Genomic DNA, 19,966 nt, shown 5'->3' on the forward strand with positions numbered 1-19,966 from the left:
GCCGATGCAGGGGATACGGGTTCGTGCCCCGGTCTGGGAGGATCCCATATGCCGCGGAGCAGCTGGGCCCGTGAGCCATGGCCTCTGGGCCTGCGCGTCCGGAGCCTGTGCTCCGCAACGGGAGAGGCCACAACAGTGAGAGGCCCGCATACCGCAAAAAGAAAAAAAAAAAAAAAAAAAAACTACTGAGTATCGCCATATGCCAGGCACCGTGCTGGGCACTTGGAACGTAACAATGCATAGGACATTGCAGTAACTGTTCTCTTTGAGGGTGGTAGTCTAGTGAGAAAACTAGATGGCATATGTGAACGCACAGCAGATATTCAACAATTGTTGGAAAAGAAAACATTTTCCCTTTGATTCTCCCCACTTTTCAAGTATCAGAAGGCTTGGGGCCTTGCCCCAGCTGTATCAGTCTAGGAATGTTGATGACTTGAAGAGATTAAGTTATTTGGACGTCAAGACCACATAAATCTTTGTATTCTCTAGTGTGCCTGGCCCCAGGATCTGCTCAGTCAATATTTGTTTGGCTCCATGGATGCCCCAAATTCTGGCTCCCTCTGCCTCCCGGCTGCCAGCAGATTGCTGTCCGTGGTGCTGAAAATCAAATTCCTGCTTCTCAGTATGAGGCAGCGCAGGTGCTGATGCCCTCCTCTTTCTTTTAAATATTTCTTCTTTTCATGTTTGAAATGCACTCCTCCCCTCTTCTCAAAGCGTTTTCCACATATGCTAATAATTATATTGGTATGACTCTGCATAGGTCACAAAGTACTTATACCCACCATCATTACACCCTCATGGTGCCCTTAGGAGACTGGTACGTATGAGTGCCCCCATTTTACAGCCAAGAAAACTGAGGCTCAGAAAAGAGAGGCAATTTCTCTGGGCTCACATGGCCTGTAAGATGCTGATTTAAGACTCAAAACCAGCCTCTGGAATCCCTGTTCAATGCCCTTTCTCCACCAGTACGGTACCCAGCATGGCGCCTGGTGTGGCTTGAATCCTAAATGCTGTCCTTTGTTTGGATTCTGCCTCAAGAGCCTTCAGGTTTTATCCTGCCTCTTCAGTTGACTGGCTGAGTAATGATAGCATCTGATGTTTGATGTGCTCCACCCCTCCCCAGATTCATTGAAAAACATTACTCTCTGTGCTTTTTAGAGTGACCGAGCATGATCCAGGTACATTATATCAAACTCCTCAGGAAAAATAGAATGATCAAAGCTTACAAGGTTGTCTTTGCAAAGGGGCCAGGAAGAAGTTCTCCTTATGTAGACGAGAGGCGTGGGACCTAGTGAAGGAAAATGCATGTGCTGGGTGGAGGGGCACCATCCACCCTGCCATCACCCCTTCTCTTGGTTCTGGTCATAGCACCTTGGTTTTCCTTTGGGGAGCCAACTATGTTTGCCAGATAAAAGACAGGACACTCAGTTAAAATTGAACTTCAGATTAAACAACAACAATAACAATTTAAAAAGTATAAGTGTATCCCAAATATTGCATGGAACATATTTATACTAAAATTTTATTATTTATTTGAAATTCAAATTTAACCAGGCACACTGTGCTTTTATTTGGTACATCTGGCAGCCATGACACTGCTTAAACTCACATGGTTAGGATGGGACAAATTCACCCTGCCTTGGTTCCAGGAGCAGGCAGGTGATCCAGGCTTGGCCAATCAGAGCCTTCTATCCCTATCACTCATAGAGATTGGTTCAGAGATGGGGATATGGGCTTCGATTTTGGAAATCTGGCTTGCACCACTGAGAAAGAGATTTGCTCTTTTTGTTGGGGTTGCTAAGCGGTGAAAGGTAGCTCCTGGGGTCCAACAAGTGAGAGTCTGAATAAGAATGAAGCCAAGAGATGAAAAACACTTGAGAGATGGAGAGAAAGGGAGAGAGAAGAGATTAAACCTTAAAGACATTATTAGGGGTCCTGGGACCAGCCTCACTGAATTTTACCTTCATGTATGCTCCCTAATGTAGATGGAACAGTGGAGGACTGGTTGGATTATGATGCAATGGAAGATAACAGTAATAGGGTGATGGAGTTGAAGGCAAAACCATCAGTGGGGATGGTAACGGGAGAGATCAATCTTAATCAAGATGGTGGTTGAAGGGGTGATGGAGTAGAATGGTGTGTAAAATCAAGGGGAGGATGCGTTCTTGCTGATGATGGCTCTGTTCAGTGTGCTGATGCCGCTGATAATGGAGATGAGGATGCCAATGGTGAAGATTAAGATGGTGTTGGTAAGAGAGAGTAAAGTAACAAGGAAAAGAATGGTTCTCAGCCTTAGTCTATCACCAAGTCCTATCAATTCTACCCCTCTCGATTAAAAAAAATCTATTTACTTCCCTCCCTCCTCACTGCTGCCACCACCATAGCCTAAGCATCCAAGCATCTCTTGCTGCTTCTACTTCTATGTTGCTCCTAACTGGCTTCCTTCTTCCTTTCCTGTTTCCTTACAGTCTCTTTTCCATACTAAAGCTGGTATGGAGAGTGAGATTTTAAAAATGTAAATTACAGCATTTCACTACTCTTCTTAAAACTGGTCAGAAGCCTAGACTAGAAACCAAACTCTTTATTGTGACCCCAAGCCATGCATGACCTGGCCCCAACCTATTGCCCCAGTCTCATTTCCCTCTACTTACTCCTCTCTCACTATGTTCCAGCCTAATTACTCTTGGAGTTTTTCTAAAATGTACCAAACCCTTTGTATAAGCCATCCCCTAGGCGTGAAATGCCTTTACATTCTTTGTGTCTCATCATCCATGTCACTTCCTGGATTCCGAATCCCAATGAGACCTCCCCTCTTTTACTTTCTCTCAGAGTACCCTGTTCAAAGCAAGCTTTGTTGAAGGATTCTCTCCCCAATTCATCAACTTTTGGGAGTTGGCACAATATTTCCTTAAGAACGTGTCACAGAAGCGCCAAGATTTTGGTCTCTCAGCCATAAAGGGCAGCCTCCAGGGGCCTTTGGTAGCTTCAGCCCCTGAGGCTGGTCATCTCCAGCTTCTAGAAGCTTCTTCTATTTATCCCGGTGTGCCATACAAGTATGATTTTTTTCCTCTGCATTCCTGGCTTTGAAAAAGCTGGGAAGGCTACACCACACACTTCTTAAGGGCAGGGGCTGTGTTTGGATTGTTTATGGCTATATTTTTAATATAAACTATAGTGTCTGGCACATCGTAGGCACTCAAGAAGTCTTTCTTGAAATAATGAAAGGTTTTATGGTTGTGAAAAAGGTGGTGGAATTGATAAGGGTGATGGTGATGATAAAGAAGAGGATAGTGATGATAAAGAAAAGAATAGTGATTGTGATGATGGTGGTGGTGGTGCTGGTGGTGGCAGTGATGGTGATGAAGATTTTGGTGGTAGAGATGATGGACTCAGAAGACGTGGCCCATTGCTTTGAAGAACTTAGAAATTTTTTTAGTTCTATATTGGACAATAGTTGATTTACAATGTTGTGTTAGTTTCAGGTGCACAGCAAAGTGATTCAATTATACATATACACATGTGTCTATTCTTTTTCAAATTCTTTCCCCGTTTAGGTTATTACAGAATATTGAGCAGAGTTCCCTGTGCTATACAGTAGGACCTTGTTGGTAATCTGTTAAAGAGCTTTTATTAAAAAAACCGTGATCTGTCTTTTTCCTCTGTAGCCAGCCTAGAAAAATCAACTGAAGGTGGATTTTGGAGGAAGGGTGGTTGACGCTGGAGGGAGAGGCTGTTGGAGATTACCTGCCAACCCGACAGCCGTTGCCCATCCTTCTTTCTCCCCCAGTCTGCGGGAAGGCCGCCCTCCCTCCCCCACCCCACCCAGCCCTTTTCACTGTGCTGGGCACCTGGGCGCTGTGAGCAGAGAGGAGGGAGCGGTGGGAAGGGCGGCGGAGTGAAGACTCCTGGCGCACCGGGCGGGAAGTGGGAAGTTGAGTCGGTGGTGCGAGGAGAGGAGCCGGGCTTGGGGAGGGAAGGCAGAGGCAGGGCGTAGTGGGGAACGGGTGGGGGTTCGTGGAGAGCGCGGGAGGGGGTAGGAGGGAGAAGGGTCGGGGGAAAGTGAGGAGTGGGGGTGAGGGGCTGCGCTAGGGCTGGGAGTGTTGACTGAGGTGGGGTTTGGCTGGGATGGGGCCTGAGGGAGGAGCCGGGGCAGGTCCCAGGGCGCAGGTGAGGGGCTGAGGGGCGGAGCCAGGGGCGGAGGGAGGGATCGAGGTCCCGAGGCCGGCTTTCCGGCTCCGAGCTCAGGGACTCGGGAGGTGGCGCGGGGGGCTGCGGGCGGCGCGTGGGGTTCCGGCTCGGCCATGCGGGTGCACCTGGGCGCGCTGGCCGGCGCGGCGGCGCTGAGCGGGGCGCTCAGCTTTGTGCTCCTGGCGGCCGCCATCGGCACGGACTTCTGGTACATCATTGACACGGAGAGGCTGCAGCGGAGCGGCCCGGGGGCGCAGGACCCGGCAGGAGCCGCCAACCGCAGCCAGCTCGAACCTCTGAGCTCGCACTCCGGCCTCTGGCGGACCTGCCGGGGTAAGGATGTACCCAGGTACCCGGGGCGGTGGCCGCCACCGCCGCCCGTCCGCGGCGCCGGGCTCGCCCGGGACTTGTTGCTTGGAGCGCATCCGCCCCCCAAGCCCCGGGGCGCGAAACGCGGTATCTGGGGTCGGAAGGGAAGGTGGGCAGGGCTTCTGAGGCTGCCTTCGCCGTTCCGAGAGGCGCTCCGCTCAGCCTGCGGCTGCTCTGACTCCGCGCCCGCCCTCCGGGGTGCGGCACCCAGAGCAGGCGTCGGGGCGAAGCCTCGGTCAGGGGTCCGAACCCCGGGGTCCCCGCCCACCGAGTCCTCTGCCCCATCCAGTCCAGAGCCCGTGCGCGCCGCTGATGAACCCCTTCTGGCAGGAGAACGTGACCTTCAGCGACTCGAGCCGACAACTTCTCAGTGAGTCCGGGGAGGGTGGGATGGGGGAGGACCCGGGGCTGGACATCAGTTTGGGAGCTTTTGTCCAAACAGCCGGCGGGGTGGGGTAGGGGGCGTTGGCGCTGCGTTGGAGAGGGCGGTCAGGGCGGCCTCTGGCACCGGCGGGAGAGGGGAACGCGGGTAGGAGCAGGAAGCGGGGTCCACTTGCTCCAGCCGTAACGTGTGGTTGAGGATTCATTCAACAAACGTTGGCTGAAGGCTTTCTGTGCTCCAGGCACCGTGCTGCTGCCGAAGCCCCAGGCCAGGCGCTCAGGGGGCGCACAGACTAGCTGGTGAGACCGAGGTGGAAGTGCGCAGTTACATTTCAGAGTGCCAAGCAGCACGAGGGGGGGTGGCTGGGAGCCCGAAGAGACACCTAAACCAGCCCGGGGAGCTGACTGGCACACCCCCTTGTCAGCCTTCTCTGCATCCTCGGTGTTGAGAATGAGCGCTTGGCCGTAGCGGGATGCGGTAAATATTTGTTGAATGATTCAAGAGAGGCAACCAGGAGGCAGAGAACCACTCCCTCTCGCCAGGGACCATTTGTCTGTTGTTCCTGGCTGATTTCCCAGTGCCTGGCACGGTGATTGGAACTCTGGAAAGGTGGGAGGATAGAATTTGAGAAAGCAAACGGGCTGAATAAACAGTGGAGGAAGGAAGGAAATGAAAGTCACAGTTCAATTCCCTGAGGCGCGCAGCTGGCCAGACATGGAGCTGAACGCTCCCCATCTGTGTCGTCATTTAATCTCCACAGCCTCCCTATGAAGTTCTTTGTCATCTCTGTCTTATTCTTTATTTTTCCAAAGAGGAAACTGAGGCCCAGAGAGGTACCACAGGAAGGACATGATGAGGACATGAGGACTGAGTTCCAGAGACCTTGAAACGTATGCGCAGCTTTTGATAGGCTTACTGAGTGAGGCTTGGGGGTGTGACTCTTAGAACGAAGACAAGTCCCTAGCATGGCCCACAAGGGCTGCCAGGGTCCCTCTCCAACTCCACTCTACCCTTTGCTCTCTCCTTTCTGGCTATGCTGGCCTTGGGCCAGTTCCTGGAGGGGTGCTAAGTTTCCTCCTGCCACAGGATCTTTGCACATGCCATTGCCTCCAATTGGAGTCTCCCTGCTCTCAGCCTTCCAGCTTAACTTGGTCAGTTCCTACTCGTGCTACAGGTTGTGTGGCATTTTTTTAGACCCTGAGCTCCATGAGGGCAGGGACCATTGAGCACACAGCCTGGTATAGAGTAGCCCATGAGCCAAGGTTTGCTGAGCAGGCATGAGAGTGAATGCAAACTCTATTATTTAGAGGTGGAACTCAATCCAAATTTGTTGAATGACTGAATGAGTGTATGAATGAACCAAACTGTTTCTCTAAAGTCCAGTGGTGGGCTGGAAAATATTTAACAATTGGCTGTCTGCGGGAGGGGAGAGTCTTGGTTTGTGGCATTTGCCAATCTCTGTGGTGTAAATATTCCCACTGTGGTCAGTTTCAGGCTGTCAACATGATGTCAACTGGCCCCTCATACTGCTGAAAACTTAACAGCTGACTCTCTGATATAATCCAGCTGCAGCACACCGCTGAATGAAGTTCCATTGAAGGAGATATCCCCTAGATGCTTGGAATATGAGGGGGGTGGAGGAAAGGAAGTGGTCTCACGAACTCTGTCCTCAGCCCCAAGCTGCGCTAGGAGGAACTTTGGGTGTTCTCAGAGCATTTCAAGAATAATCAAGAATTCCTGTTCAAAAACTCCTGTGTTGGCTAACAGGCTTCTGAATGTAGTGCTGTGGTCCACAGAGAAGGCTGGAGAAGGTAGCAAGCAGATGGTGTATCAGCTACTACAGCCTTAAAACAAAGTTGGTGTCTCTTTGGACTTAAAAATCGTTCCTGTGCAGCTTATTTTATTTATTTTTTATTTATTATTATTTTTATTTTATTTATTTTTGGCAGTGTCGGGTCTTCGTTGCTGTGCACGGGCTTTCTCTAGTTGTGGCGAGCGGGAGCTACTCTTTGCTGCGGTGCGTGGGCTTCTTATTGCGGTGGCTTCTCTTGTGGAGCATGGGCTCTAGGCACAAGGGCTTCAGTAGGTACGGCGTGCGGGCTCAGCAGTTGTGGTGCGCAGGCTCAGTAGTTGTGGCGCACGGGTTTGGTTGCTCCACGGCATGTGGGATCTTCCTGGACCAGGGCTCTAACCCGTGTCCCCTGCATTGGCAGGCAGATTCTTAACCACTGCGCCACCAGGGAAGTCCCCCCAGCCTCTTTTAGATGCAGTCACATCTATGGCCCTTTGCTGGGCTGGGTGCTGGCATTCAGCCTGCTTATCACATCAGTGAGTAAATTGGATGGCTAACCACAGTCACCACTGGTCTGGCCTCTTCACGAAACTTGATAATGAACCAACTGTGTGTTGTCCAGGGTTTTGAGAAACAGGCAAAACTCACATCCACAGTCTGTTCATCTGTTCCCTTGGCCCTAGGTCTAACCCCCTGCTTCACCACCAACTAGGCACGTGGCCTTGGGAAAATTCCTTACCTCTCCGATCCTCAGTTCCCCCGTGGGCAAAATGAAGATAACTGTCATGTCTCCTCATAAGGCTAATTCAAGAATGAAGTGGGAGAGTGTATTTAAAGAGCCTCATGCAGTGTCTGGCTCCTTTAAGTCTGCCATAAGTGTTAGCTGCTCTTACTACCATTGTATCATCACAGAGAGGAGGCTGCCGCCTCAGACCTCGTGCTCACTGCAAATCACCCCCAGAGAGAGCTTTTTCACAGAATCTCTTTATCCCCAGAAAGAGTTTTGAATGTTGTCCAGGTTCTTTTATTATATGAAGACGTTTCATTCCCTTTATGCAGAGCCCATAGAGGAGAGAGGCTAGGTGACACAAGCAGCATGTTCTGTGAGTCAGCCTCCTAGATAAATCCCCGTGGGTGTGTACGGGAAGAACCACTGGTTTTTCCTCCAAGAAAATCCAAGCAGGTAGCCTACTTCAGTACCCAATAAAAATCCACCTTGCTTGGATGTTTTATCCTCCTGATTAGCTCTGGGGATGTCATGGGTTTGGTTCCCTGGCTAGGGACTGGAATTTGTTTTGGTGGCGGGGGGGTCTTCAAATTCAGCACAGTTTACATAAAAGAGCCACAGTCTAGAACCAACCAGCCTAGCTGTATCAGCCAGGAGTCTTTTTTTTTTTTTTTTTGCGTTACGCGGGCCTCTCACTGTTGCGGCCTCTCCCCTTGCGGAGCGCAGGCTCCGGACGCACAGGCTCAGCGGCCATGGCTCACGGGCCCAGCCGCTCCGCGGCATGTGGGATCCTCCCGGACCGGGGCACGAACCCGTGTCCCCTGCATCTGCAGGCGGACTCTCAACCACTGCGCCACCAGGGAAGCCCCGAGCCAGGAGTCTTTTGATGGTAAGTGGCGGAAACTCAAATCATATTAGTTGAAACAGAAAAGGAATTCCTGGTCCACGAAACTGAAAAGCTCAAGCCCCCTGGGATCCAGAGCTAAACTCAATTTCTTTTTCTCCTCTCTGGGCTTTGCTTCTGTTTGGGTTCTGCTTTCAACTAAATCCTCTCCAGAATCAGCAACCTAAAGCAGAAGGAGACTGTTGCCCAGTCATTCTGCAAAACCTCCAGGTAGGTCTCTGACTGGACTAGATTGGATCTGAGCCAGTCAGTGTGGCCGAAGGGAAGGAATGTGCTGATTGGCTGAGCTGAGTCATGTGCCTCTCCCAGAAAGATGTGGGGGGTGGGGTCAGCCACATCATAGATAAGGGCCCTCCTTCTTCCCAGCTGTGTGAATTCTGGCCAGTCACCTGCTTCCATAAATGGGCTGTTCTATAAATAGCAAGGTCCTACTGTGCAGCACAGGGAACTATATTCAATATCCTGTGGATGGAAAAGAATATGAAAAAGAATGTATATATATGTATAACTGAGTCACTCTGCTGTACAGCAGTAATTAACACAACATTGTAACTCAACTATACTTCAATAAAATAATAAATTAAAAAAATAAATGGGCTGTTTTGAGATGAAATGAGATCACGGAACGAAAGCATCCAGCGTAGGATATCACCCAAAGCAGGAGGTCAGTTACTGTCTCCTCCTTCTGCTCTAAGTCATTGTCTCCCTGAACCTCAGGCTTCTCATCTGTAAAATGGAGCTAATCATTGCAAATGCCTTTGCTTAGTGCTGGGGATAAAACATGATGAGACAGGTGGGGTCCTTAGTGTCTAGTGCAGGAGACAGATAATAAACACATGGACCAGTGAATAAATTAACATAAAATGGCTTCAAATAGTAGTAGGTGTAACAAAGGAAATAAAACAGGGGCATGTAATAAAAGGAGGTGGGACCACTTTCAGTGGAGTGGTTGAAGGGCAATAAAAATAACAGTCAATGATTACAGAACAGGTGCTGTGTGCCAGACCCTGTCCTGAGGTCTTTACTTGTTTCAACCCATTTAATCTTCACAACAGACCCATGAGGCAGGTACTGTTATTATACTCTTCACTTTTCAAATGAGGAAACCGAGGCACAGAGAGGTTAGGTAAGTTACCAAAGTTTGCACGGTAACTGGTTGATCTTGGATTTGAACCCAAGCAGTTTCTATTCTTTTAGAATGATGCTACACCGAGGGTAATTCCAGTATAACGTGAGTGTGCCAAGACCGGAGGCCACGGCAGACCAGGGAAAAAGTTCCTAGCCTGTTTCTTGGGTTCAGAGTTCTGCTACCCTCCACTGCCTACAGTAGGAACTCAACACATGAGAACTAAGATTACCATGTAGAATTAATAACACTAATAATGTTAACAGGTCATTTTTTCCATCAAGAGCAAATACGTACCCAGGTGCAAGAGATCTTTTTGTCTCAGAAGTGCTTTGTTGCAAAGGAAAAGCAAACCCAGAAAAATGCCAAGTCGTTCACGCCAAGGATAACTGTGTGAATGATCCATTATTGCACTGTTCAAAGAATAGCTTGATGGGACAAGCAGCCTTCCAGAATGCTTGCGAGGTCAGGAAGCCCCGGGGTGGTTAGCGAAGTAACAGTCCTTCTCTTAAAGAGAGCAGAGAAGTATTATTCTCCAGAAACATCAGAAGCTCTGGTGAAAGAAGGAAGTCTCAGGAACCATTTCTCAAAGGGGAAAGTGTCACTATCTTTATTTTCAAACCTTGTCAATATGACTTGGAGACTCCAAGAAATGCTCAGAGATATTCAGTCCTATTATGCCTGGTAAGGAAGTGGATTTTTAAAATTTTTGTAAATTTTCGAGTCTATTGTCATCAGAACATAGCTTCCTTGAGGACGGGGCTGCATGTTAGTTATCTTCCTGATATCCAACATTATTAGTATTATTAACCCTAGACGGTACTCTTAGCTCTCATGTCTTGAGCTCCTACTGTAAACACTGTAGTGGATTGAAAGGTATCACCCCCCCCAAAAGATGTGTCCACGTCCTAACCCTCGGTAACCTGTGAATGGGACCTCATTTGGGAAAAGTAACTTCGCAGGTGTAATTGAGTTAAGGCTCTCGAGATGAGATCATTGTGGATTAACCTAAATCCTGTGACGAGTGTCCTCATAAAAAAAGGACAATCACAGAGGAGAGAAAAGAAGGTCATAAGAAGATGGAGGTGGACAGAGAGGTGCTGCCACAAGGCAAGGAACGCCAAGGATTGCCGGCAACTGCCAGAAGCTGGAAGAGGCAAGGAAGGATTCTCCCCTGGAGTCTCTGAAGGGAGCGCGGTCCTGCTGACACCTTGATTTTGGACTTAGAGCCTACAGAACCGTGAGAGAATAAATTCCTCCTGCTATTAAGACACCTACTTTGTAGTAATTTGTTATGTCAGCTCTAGGAAATTAAAACAACTATCTCATCTATAGAAGTGCACCCCCCTCACCGCCCACCCTGTTTTTCTGCATCATCACACTCATGTCCTTTGTGACACTCGGTCTGTAATTATCCCCTTTATTTCCTGCTAGTCTGTCTCCTGTACTGGACTGTGGTCTCTATGAGGGCAGAGACCTTGTCCCCTGCAGCATCCCCAGGCTCTATGGGGCCCATAGACGTTTGTTTCTGAGTGAGATGTGACTGGAGGTGGGGACATTTCCAAGTAGAACATAACTCAGAATCAATATTTATGTCCCCAGACAGCAGTCCTGAAAATCAGAAAATAAAAAATACCAAGGCACATACCAAAAAAAAAAGTATATATATACTAAACCAAATTTCAGCAGGAGATCTTAGAACTTTCCCAGGGGGTGTCCTGTTCTTGCCCAGACATTTAATTGAACACGTACGCGAACTCAGCAGCAGCGTTGTCTGGGGACCTCACATGGGACTGCTGGGCCAAACCAGCTCCAGGAAACCTCATTAATTTCTAAATGAGAAATGATTCCATTTCTCAGCCATCATCTGGAGGCAATGCCATGCAGGAAACAGAGCTTACAGAACCAGGTTTTCACACCAGCTGTTGTGCTTCCTTTCCCAAAGTTTTTCCTTAAGAAAGAAAGGAAAGAAGGAAGGAAGGAAGGAAGGAAGGGGGGAAGGAAGGAGGGAAGGAGGAAGGACTACAGGTCCTGCCCCCTGGAATCACATTTTATCGTGTGACAGCCCTGGAAAGGAAATCAGCTTTGTTTCCTCGACTTGCCAAGGCTGGTGGCATTTAGGGTCTTGAAGACAAAATGATTTGATCACAGTGGAAGTCCGACTGAATGATTATCTTCATCATCTTTATTGTTGGCAGGGTTATGGTTTATTTAATACTTGCTCTATGGAACTCTCTATTTTCTCCACACACATTGTTCTTATGTTGATACCATGAGCTGCACATTATGACCTCCATTTCATGGATGTGAAAATGGGGTTCTGAGGAATTAAGTGACTCACAAAAGACATGCAATTTGGGGTCAGAGGAGGGGGGGATGGATGCTGGTGGTGCTTTTCTGAGTCGTTCTTTCTCTGGCCTCCCCCTCTCCTCTCCTGCTTGTCACCCCCCCACCCCGTCACTCTTCTCCAGCAGAGGATGCTTCCAGTGGCTGGGAAGGATGTGAACTCCTGCATTCTTGCTGGCTTTGCTCCCTGCTGAGCCCTGCAACCTGGCAGGTGCTGGATACACACTTGTTGACTATCGCCTCCGTCCTCTGGTGAAGCCGCATTCCTTCACGTCTTAGCTGCAGCTCAGCCCCTGTGAGATTTTCTCAAACACCCTGGCTGAGTTGGGTCCCACTCTTAAGTCTGCTCTCTGTTCCAACCTTCATAATAATGGTACCATATTGACACCCACCCAGATCTCCCACTGAACTCTACTCTACTGTAAACCACTGCCTGTGGCATCTCTGCTTGGAGTCCAGCAGGCATCTCACCCTTGACAAGTCCTGGTATCCACCGCAGCCCACTCTGCCTCCCCCATCTTTCCCATCTTGGCAGATGGCAACTCATCCATCCCGTGTCACAGGCCCTAAATCTCAGCGTCACCTTGCCCCTCTCTTTTTCTCCTACTCTCATCAAATTGGTTGCTTGTTTTACCTTCAAAATATACCTGGGACCTGACCACTTCTCCCCATCCCACTGCTTCCATCCGGGTCCAGGGTTATTGCAGTAGCCACCCAATGGTCTTCCTGCTTCCAGCTTGGTCCCTGTACTGTTTCTCGGCCAGCTGAGAAGTTACCACAAGCTTGGTGGCTTAAAACAACAGGAATTTATTGTCTCAAGTTCTGGAGGTCAGAAGTCCAAAATCAAGGTGTCAGCAGGATTGGTCCTTCTGGAGGTTCTGGGGGGAGAATCCATTCCAGCCCTCACTCCTGGCTTCTGGGGGCTGCCGTCCATCCTGGGTGGTCCTTGGCTTGTAGAAGCATCACTCCGATCTCCGTCTCTGTTTTCACCTCATCTTCTCCTCTGTGTTTTCTCCCCTTTCTCTTCTAAAGTCAAAGAAGATATACAGATTGCCAACAGAGACATGAAAGGATGCTCAACATCACTAATATTAGAGAAATGCAAATCAAAACTACAGTGAGGTATATCACCTCACACTGGTCAGAATGGCCATCATCAAAAAATCTACAAACAACAAATGCTGGAGAAAGTGTGGAGAAAAGGGTACCCTCTTGCACTGTTGGTGGGAATGTAAATTGATACAGCCACTGTGGAGAACAGTATGGAGGTTCCTTAAAAAACTAAAAATAGAACTACCATACGATCCAGCAATCCCACTACTGGGCATATACCCTGAGAAAACCATAATTCAAAAAGAGTCATGTACCACAATGTTCACTGCAGCTCTATTTACAATAGCCAGGACATGGAAGCAACCTAAGTGACCATCGACAGATGAATGGATAAAGGACATGTGGCACATATATACAATGGAATATTATTCGGCCATAAAAAGAAATGAAATTGAGTTATTTGTAGTGAGGTGGATGGACCTAGAGACTGTCATACAGAGTGAAGTAAGTCAGAAAGAGAAAAACAAATACCATATGTTGACACATATATATGGAATCTAAAAAAAAAAAAAGGTTCTGATGAACCTAGGGGCAGGAGAGGCATAAAGGCGCAGATATAGAGAATGGACCTGAGGATGGCAGAGGGGGAAGGGTAAGCTGGGACAAAGTGAGAGAGAGGCATGGACATATATACACTACCAAACGTAAAATAGATAGCTAGTGGGAAGCAGCCGCATAGCACAGGGCGATCAGCTCGGTGCTTTGTGTCCACCTAGAGGGGTGGGATAGGGAGGGTGGGAGGGAGAAGCAAGAGGGATGAGATATGGAGACACATGTATATGTGTAGCTGATTCACTCTGTTATACAGCAGAAACTAACACACCATTGTAAAGCAATTATACTCCAATAAAGATGTTTAAATAGATAAATAAATAAATAAATAAATAAATAAATAAAGTAAGTCATTGCGTCTCACCCGGGATGAGCTCATCTGGAGACCCCGGACTTCGTTACATCGGCAACGACTCTTGTCCCTAATGAGGTCACATTCACAGGTTCCTGCTGGATGTGAACTTGGGAGCCGCCTTTCAACCTACTACGCCCTCTGCTGTCCACTCTCAATATAGTGGCCAGAGCGACCTTTAGAAACTGAAGTTAAATTCTAGTTTCTTCCGCCCCAAACTGTCTGGTGGCCTCCATCTCATTCAGAGAGAAGTTCAAAATCTTCCCGATGGCTCAGGAGCCCCACGTGAGCTGCTGTTAACTCTGCCTTCCTCCTCCACTGCCTTCCGCTCCCTGACTCCCCGCTGCCCTCTCCGGCTTTCCCCAGCCTCAGCCGCACCGGGCACACGCCCTCCCATCTCAGACTCCGCCCCCGCTCCTCCCTGAGGCCCCTCCCTTCTGGCCCTTTCTTTTCCACAGCTGCCTCCCTCGCCTCCTTCAGGTCTTTGCTCCAATGTCACTTCTTCAGTGGAGCCACTGCTCCGGCCCCTCCTCTGCTTTATTCACGCGCCTCCCCAGGAGTTTGTCACCACCTCTCAACTTTGTCACTTATTTGTTCACTTGCTTGAATCCCCACAGCCCGACGAGGGCAGGAGTCCTGGTGGATTTGCCGCTGAATCCGCTGTGCCGGGGACAGAGCCTGGCACAAAGCATGCACTCAGTACACATGTGCTGAGTGAATAAGCGAATGAACAAGAACAATACTTCCCTCGCAGGGTGTGTGCGAATTACTTGAGCTGATACTCACACAGCACAAAGTCTGGCATAGCTGAGCCTCGATAACTGATAGCTGAGCCTCGATCATTAATAATATTAGTATCATCATTATTATAAGCAGCAGTGGTGTTGATTTTCTCCCCCAGCGTTTGGGTGCTGGCCCACAGAAGGTGCTCAGTGAATGTCTGTTGATTAACAGAAGGATGTTAGTAACCTGCTGTCCTCCTGTCTCCCCTAAGCCATGCATGGGACGTTTGTGATTCTACTGCCCCTCAGCCTGATCCTGATGGTTTTCGGGGGGATGACAGGGTTTCTGAGCTTCCTCCTGCGAGCCTCCCTCCTTCTCCTGCTCACGGGGACCCTCTTCCTCTTTGGAGGTAGGTGCCCACCCTGCACGGGGCCCGGGTTCCAGGAGGGGCTGTGCCCCATCCCCCAGAAGGGAAGGGTTGCGGGGGGGCTCCCATCGCTTCTGGGGCTTGCTTCCCCCCTCCTGTGATCTCCTAGCTGGAAGGGATCAGTAGCTCCCCGCCCAGGGTCCCTGGGTCTGTGTTCCCAAGAGAGAAGCATAGGGGTGAGAGCAGATTCTGAGAATCGCTTTCATTATTTCACAGAAGAAGCGTGTTGTGAGAGTGTCAGCGTCAGGGCCATGGGCTGGAGGGAGACCCTCACTCTGGCCACCCTCAGTCTTTCATGTGCACCTGCCATCCTGACAGGCGTTGCTTTGATTGATTAAAACCAAACTCACAGCTGGTTGTTTTATGGCCTCCCTGCTTCTGGTGCATTTGAAATGGACCTTAAAAAAGAGCAAGAACAGTAATGACACACACACTCAGAATCCATGGAGGGAAATAAAGAAAAGTAATGCCTGGAGGTGAGAATACGGTGAGGCTCCGACCCCCTCCACCCACCTGCTACTATTATTAATATTGGCATTAATAGTTTGCCCAGTGACTAATTCTCCAAACAGCACCTTCCAGGGGAACTCTCCTGATGGAGAAATTCTCTAATTTGCCACGAAACAGGCAACGAGCACTTGGCATGTGGCAGGTGCCAATGTGGAGCTGAGATGTTCATTTAAATTAATAAAAGTTTAAAGAGCCATGTGGGGCCAGTGGCTATGGGGCTGGACAGTGCTTTCTAATAACGTATGGATGGAGCACTGCCGTGTGCAGGGTGCTGTTCTGGGTGCTGGGCATCCAGGGTGGACCCTCGGGAGCTCACATTGGGGCAGACAGGCATTAGTTAAGTCGTTTCACAAACAAATTCGGACCTGGGCAGTGATGGAGGGCCATGTGATGCTGTGAAACCCCACGGTGGGTTTGACTGGCTCAGGGGGGGTCCAGGAATCGCCAGGAGCTGAGATGGGGGGATGGGCAGGAGTTACCAGTGGCAGGAAGGGAGGGGAAGGGAGGAGGGAGCACTGGGCAGAGGGGCCAGCAGTGGGAAGGAGGGGCAGTGCCCGGGGATGCGGGTCTGATCTGCTCTCCTTTGCAACCCCTTCAGCCTTGGTGACCCTCGTGGGCATCAGCGTCTACATCGCGTATTCAGCTGCCGCCTTCCGGGAGGCGCTGTATCTCCTGGAGGAGAAGGCCCTGCTGGACCAGGTGGATATCTGCTTCGGCTGGTCCCTGGCCCTGGGCTGGATCAGCTTCATCGCCGAGCTGCTCACCGGGGCAGCCTTCCTGGCAGCAGGCCGCGTGCTCAGCCTGAGACGGAGGCAGGACCAGGCCATCTGAGCCCCGATGCCTGGTCGTGGTGGGAGGGTGGGGCTTGGCGTGGGGGCCTCATGGACCCATCTCGGTGGGCTGCAGCTTCCTCTTCCTCAAAGGCCACCACCTGAGAGCCGCTGTGGACTGGGCTCCAGCCCTGGCTGTTATCTGAGTGCTGCCTGGCACGGCGTGTGCTCTGTCCAGGCACGTGTGTCTCGTGTGGGCTGGAGGAGGCTGAGTGCCAAACCCATGAAAAAACAAAAGCACCTCCTTCATCATGTACAGAACTTACCGATTGCAACCTCCGTGAGTCTCCTCTGGCTTCACTTCATCCTCACTCCTGCCCTTTGGATGGGCTTCTCTTCTTTGTTAAGCAAATGGAGGACCAGAGAGGTTAGGTAAGTGTTGCAAAAACACACAGCAAGCTAGAGGCATGTTCTCCTTTATCACAGCTTTTCTGAGCAGGTTCATGCCGGCTGGCTGCGACGTGGATCCTGTGTGTGGAGGATGCTGCGTCTCAGACACCGGGCTTCATGCTTCCCGAGACCTGGAACCAGGCAGGAGGCACTGTGGGAAATTGGAGGGAAGACAGCAGAGATCTGGGCTTCGCAGCAACCAGGAGGTGGATGGGTCTTCCCTGACCCCAGCTGGGCTCGTGCTCACCTGGTCTAGAGTCCAGAGCCTCAAGCAGAAAAGGCTCAGTTAATGCAATGATTCTCCGTGGTCAGCGACTCGCTTTTGAAACGTAACACAGAGTCATCCCAGAGATTGAAAGCCCCTCTTGGACATCCAGGTGGTCAGTGGTCCCATTCATGTGTCACTTCACAGATGCCAGGAGGTCCTCATGGGAGGAGAGGAAGGGTCAGCAAGCCCACAATCAGCAGGCAGGGCAATAAGCAAACTTGTGATGCCCAAGAAGCACTCATTGGCAAGCTCACCGTGGAGGAGAGAATTATCCGCACTCACAGTTAGTGGGAAACAATGATCCTCCAAACACAACGAGCATCTCCTGGACCATCGGCTTTGCATTTAGCCTTCATTCCAAACGCTACATGTGAGCTCAGGACACCCCAAGCCTGTGATAGAAATAGTTTCCGCATCAAAGTGTTGATGGAGCCCAGTTCCCAGGTGTAATATCCAAGGCCAGTGAGATTTAAACACACTGGGAAACACATAACCAGTGTCATCTGCTAAGTCCTCTGACATCCCCTGAATAAGGCCTATGCATGGGGATCAGCAGATCTCAGTCCTAACACTCCATTGCAGTCACCCGGGGAATTTAAAAAATGCCCAGGTGTCACCTCAGGCCATGAAATCACAGTCTCTGGGGTTGGGGCCCCAAGCACCATTAGTTTCCAGAACTGCTCTGGTTTTTCCCAAAGTACAGCCTGGGTTGAGATAAGCACGAGACTGACTTAGAACCCGGACAGATGCCTGTGTGTAACTTTATAAAACACAGGTGGGATTTCCTGTGGTGATGGTCTCAGCTCCGTAAGAGGCTGCATCTGGGGGAACAACAACAACAAAAACCTTAAGAAGGAGAGTGGCCTGGCATCTGGTTCATACCAGTGCATCTCAAATTCATGGAGATCTTATGAAAACGCAGCCTCTGATACAGTAGGCTGGGTGCAGGGCTGGCGATCCTGCATCTCTAACCAGCTTTGATTGAGAGGATTTACACAGTGTAAACACACACGGTCTCCTTGAAAGCAGCAGGGATTGGGACTCGCTTCTAAACTAGCATGGGAGGTCTGTACTATCACAGGCCGGGTCCTGGTGACATACTGCAGCCCTTCTTCTGGGAAATAATGACACCCCATAGCAGTTGTGTGGCCAGAGGAAGATGTTTTCTTGGCGTGGCTACAGTGAGTCTGGGTGAGGGGTGCACCTATCTCCACAACCCTGTTGGTATTGAGCCGTCTTCAGAGAAGATTTGGCTCCTTTGGGGTGAAAATCACTCCAGTTTTGACACAGGGTTTTTATCGTGTGGGGTGGAGGTTTGGTCTAGAATATGCAGTTGAAAGTTTCCCATGGAGTTGGTCAATTGATAGTGTAATCTTTTGGGACTAATCGTAACACTTCGTCCCTCCCCCAGAAGATTCCATCCCTCTTTTATCCTGATATTTCGGCCCATGGGGATGGGGGCCCCAAAGTGGCTGCATGTCCAAACCCATCTGGCCAGAGTCTCTGAGTCAGTGGGTCTGGGTGGGGTCCCACAATTCACAGTTCTAACCAGTTCCCAGGTGATGCAGACGCTCCTGGTCTGGGATCACCCTTTGTATCACACTGACCTGGGAGTTTGTTAAGTGGCAAGGCTTGTTGTCACCTTCCTGCATATTAGAATCACGAGGGCATCTTAAAACCCCTGATGCTGGGGCCGAATCCCTGCTCTGATCATCTCTAGGGAGGGAGTCCAGGCACCGATAATTTTTAAGTCCTCTTCAGATGATTCCAACATCAGCTAAGGTTTAGAACCTGTTCCTGTAAGATGCTGAGTCATGAGATGTGGGGAGGGATTGGGGATCCTCAGGTTTAAGAAACTGCCCGAGGGGCTTCCCTGTTGGTCCAGTGGTAAAGAATCCGCCTTCCAATGCAGGGACGCAGGTTTGATCCCTGGTCGGGGAACTAAGATTTCACATGCCGCGGGGCAACTAAGCCCACATGCCACAACTACTGAGCTTGCATCCCTCAACTAGAGAGCCTGCGTGCCGCAAACGATAGAGTCCACGTGCTCTGGAGCCCACGCGCCACAACTAGAGAGAGAAAACCAGCATGCCACAACTAGAGAGAAGCCTGTGAGCCGCAACGAAAGATCCCGTGTACCACAACTAAGACCTGACGCAGCCAATAAATAAATAAATAAATACAATAAATAAAAAAAAAGAAAAGAAAAGAAAAGAAACTGCCCGGGCAGGGCTGATGGCAAGAGGTTTGGGGACCACTGGTGTGGACCATGAGAACAGCATTATCAACAGCATGATGTCATCATCCTCACCAGGACCTCACCCCACCATGACAGCATCCTCCTGACCATGACATCATCCTCCTGACCATGACATCATCCTCCCGACCATGACATCATTACTTTAACTATGACATCCTCATCATCGTAACATGACCATCGCCATGATGTCATCATCCTCAGCATGGCATGACATCATCACAGCTGAAACCCATTGAGTCATCCCTTACCTGCATTGCTCAACGAGCTCATCAATCAATCAGTTGTTCAACAAACCCCCGAGGACAGGCCATTTCATGCCAGGAACTAGGGGCAGTGACCCACCAGAGCAAGCCCTTGCTCTCTGAGCGGCCACACGGTTGAGGAGAGACAGGCAGGTGAAACATATGGTTGTTGGTGATGACTGGAGATAAGCGAGGCAGCGTACAGGTCAGGGAACTGAGGCACAGGTGGACTAAATTAAGGAGAGAAAGGGTACAACTAGGACTGAAATTCAGATCTGCCTGATTCCAAGATGATTTCCTTTCCACTTCTGCCGACCCTGTCTGCTCTTGGGTTCAGGATGTTGCTGCTGCTTCTCTTTCTAGTCCGGAAAAGCGCAAACTGAGTGGATGGCTCACAAAGCCCCATGGCACCGCGTGAACGTGGTTGCAAAACCAGTTTCTAGGCTGAGGAAAGAAAATTTTCAC

The 19,966-nt window shown here is 49.9% G+C and overlaps 1 protein-coding gene across 2 annotated transcripts; it reads left to right on the forward strand.

Annotated features, from left to right (window-relative positions):
- Window positions 1-4,301: 4,301 nt before the first annotated feature.
- Window positions 4,302-16,342, forward strand: TMEM114 (transmembrane protein 114; the record flags this gene model as incomplete). 2 transcript variants are annotated; one of them, XM_081256202.1, is made up of 4 exons in its annotated part: window positions 4,302-4,521; window positions 4,847-4,927; window positions 14,846-14,983; window positions 16,110-16,342. In XM_081256202.1, the coding sequence occupies 4 exons, from the start codon at window positions 4,302-4,304 to the stop codon at window positions 16,340-16,342; spliced, it is 672 nt and encodes a 223-aa protein (XP_081112328.1). The 2 variants fall into 2 exon arrangements, with proteins under 2 accessions (XP_081112328.1, XP_081112329.1); XM_081256203.1 differs by lacking the exon at window positions 14,846-14,983.
- Between the last annotated feature and the right edge of the window lie 3,624 nt (window positions 16,343-19,966).

This window comes from Mesoplodon bidens, assembly GCF_964165515.1.
Source record: "Mesoplodon bidens genome assembly, chromosome: 15".
NCBI lineage: Eukaryota > Metazoa > Chordata > Mammalia > Artiodactyla > Ziphiidae > Mesoplodon > Mesoplodon bidens.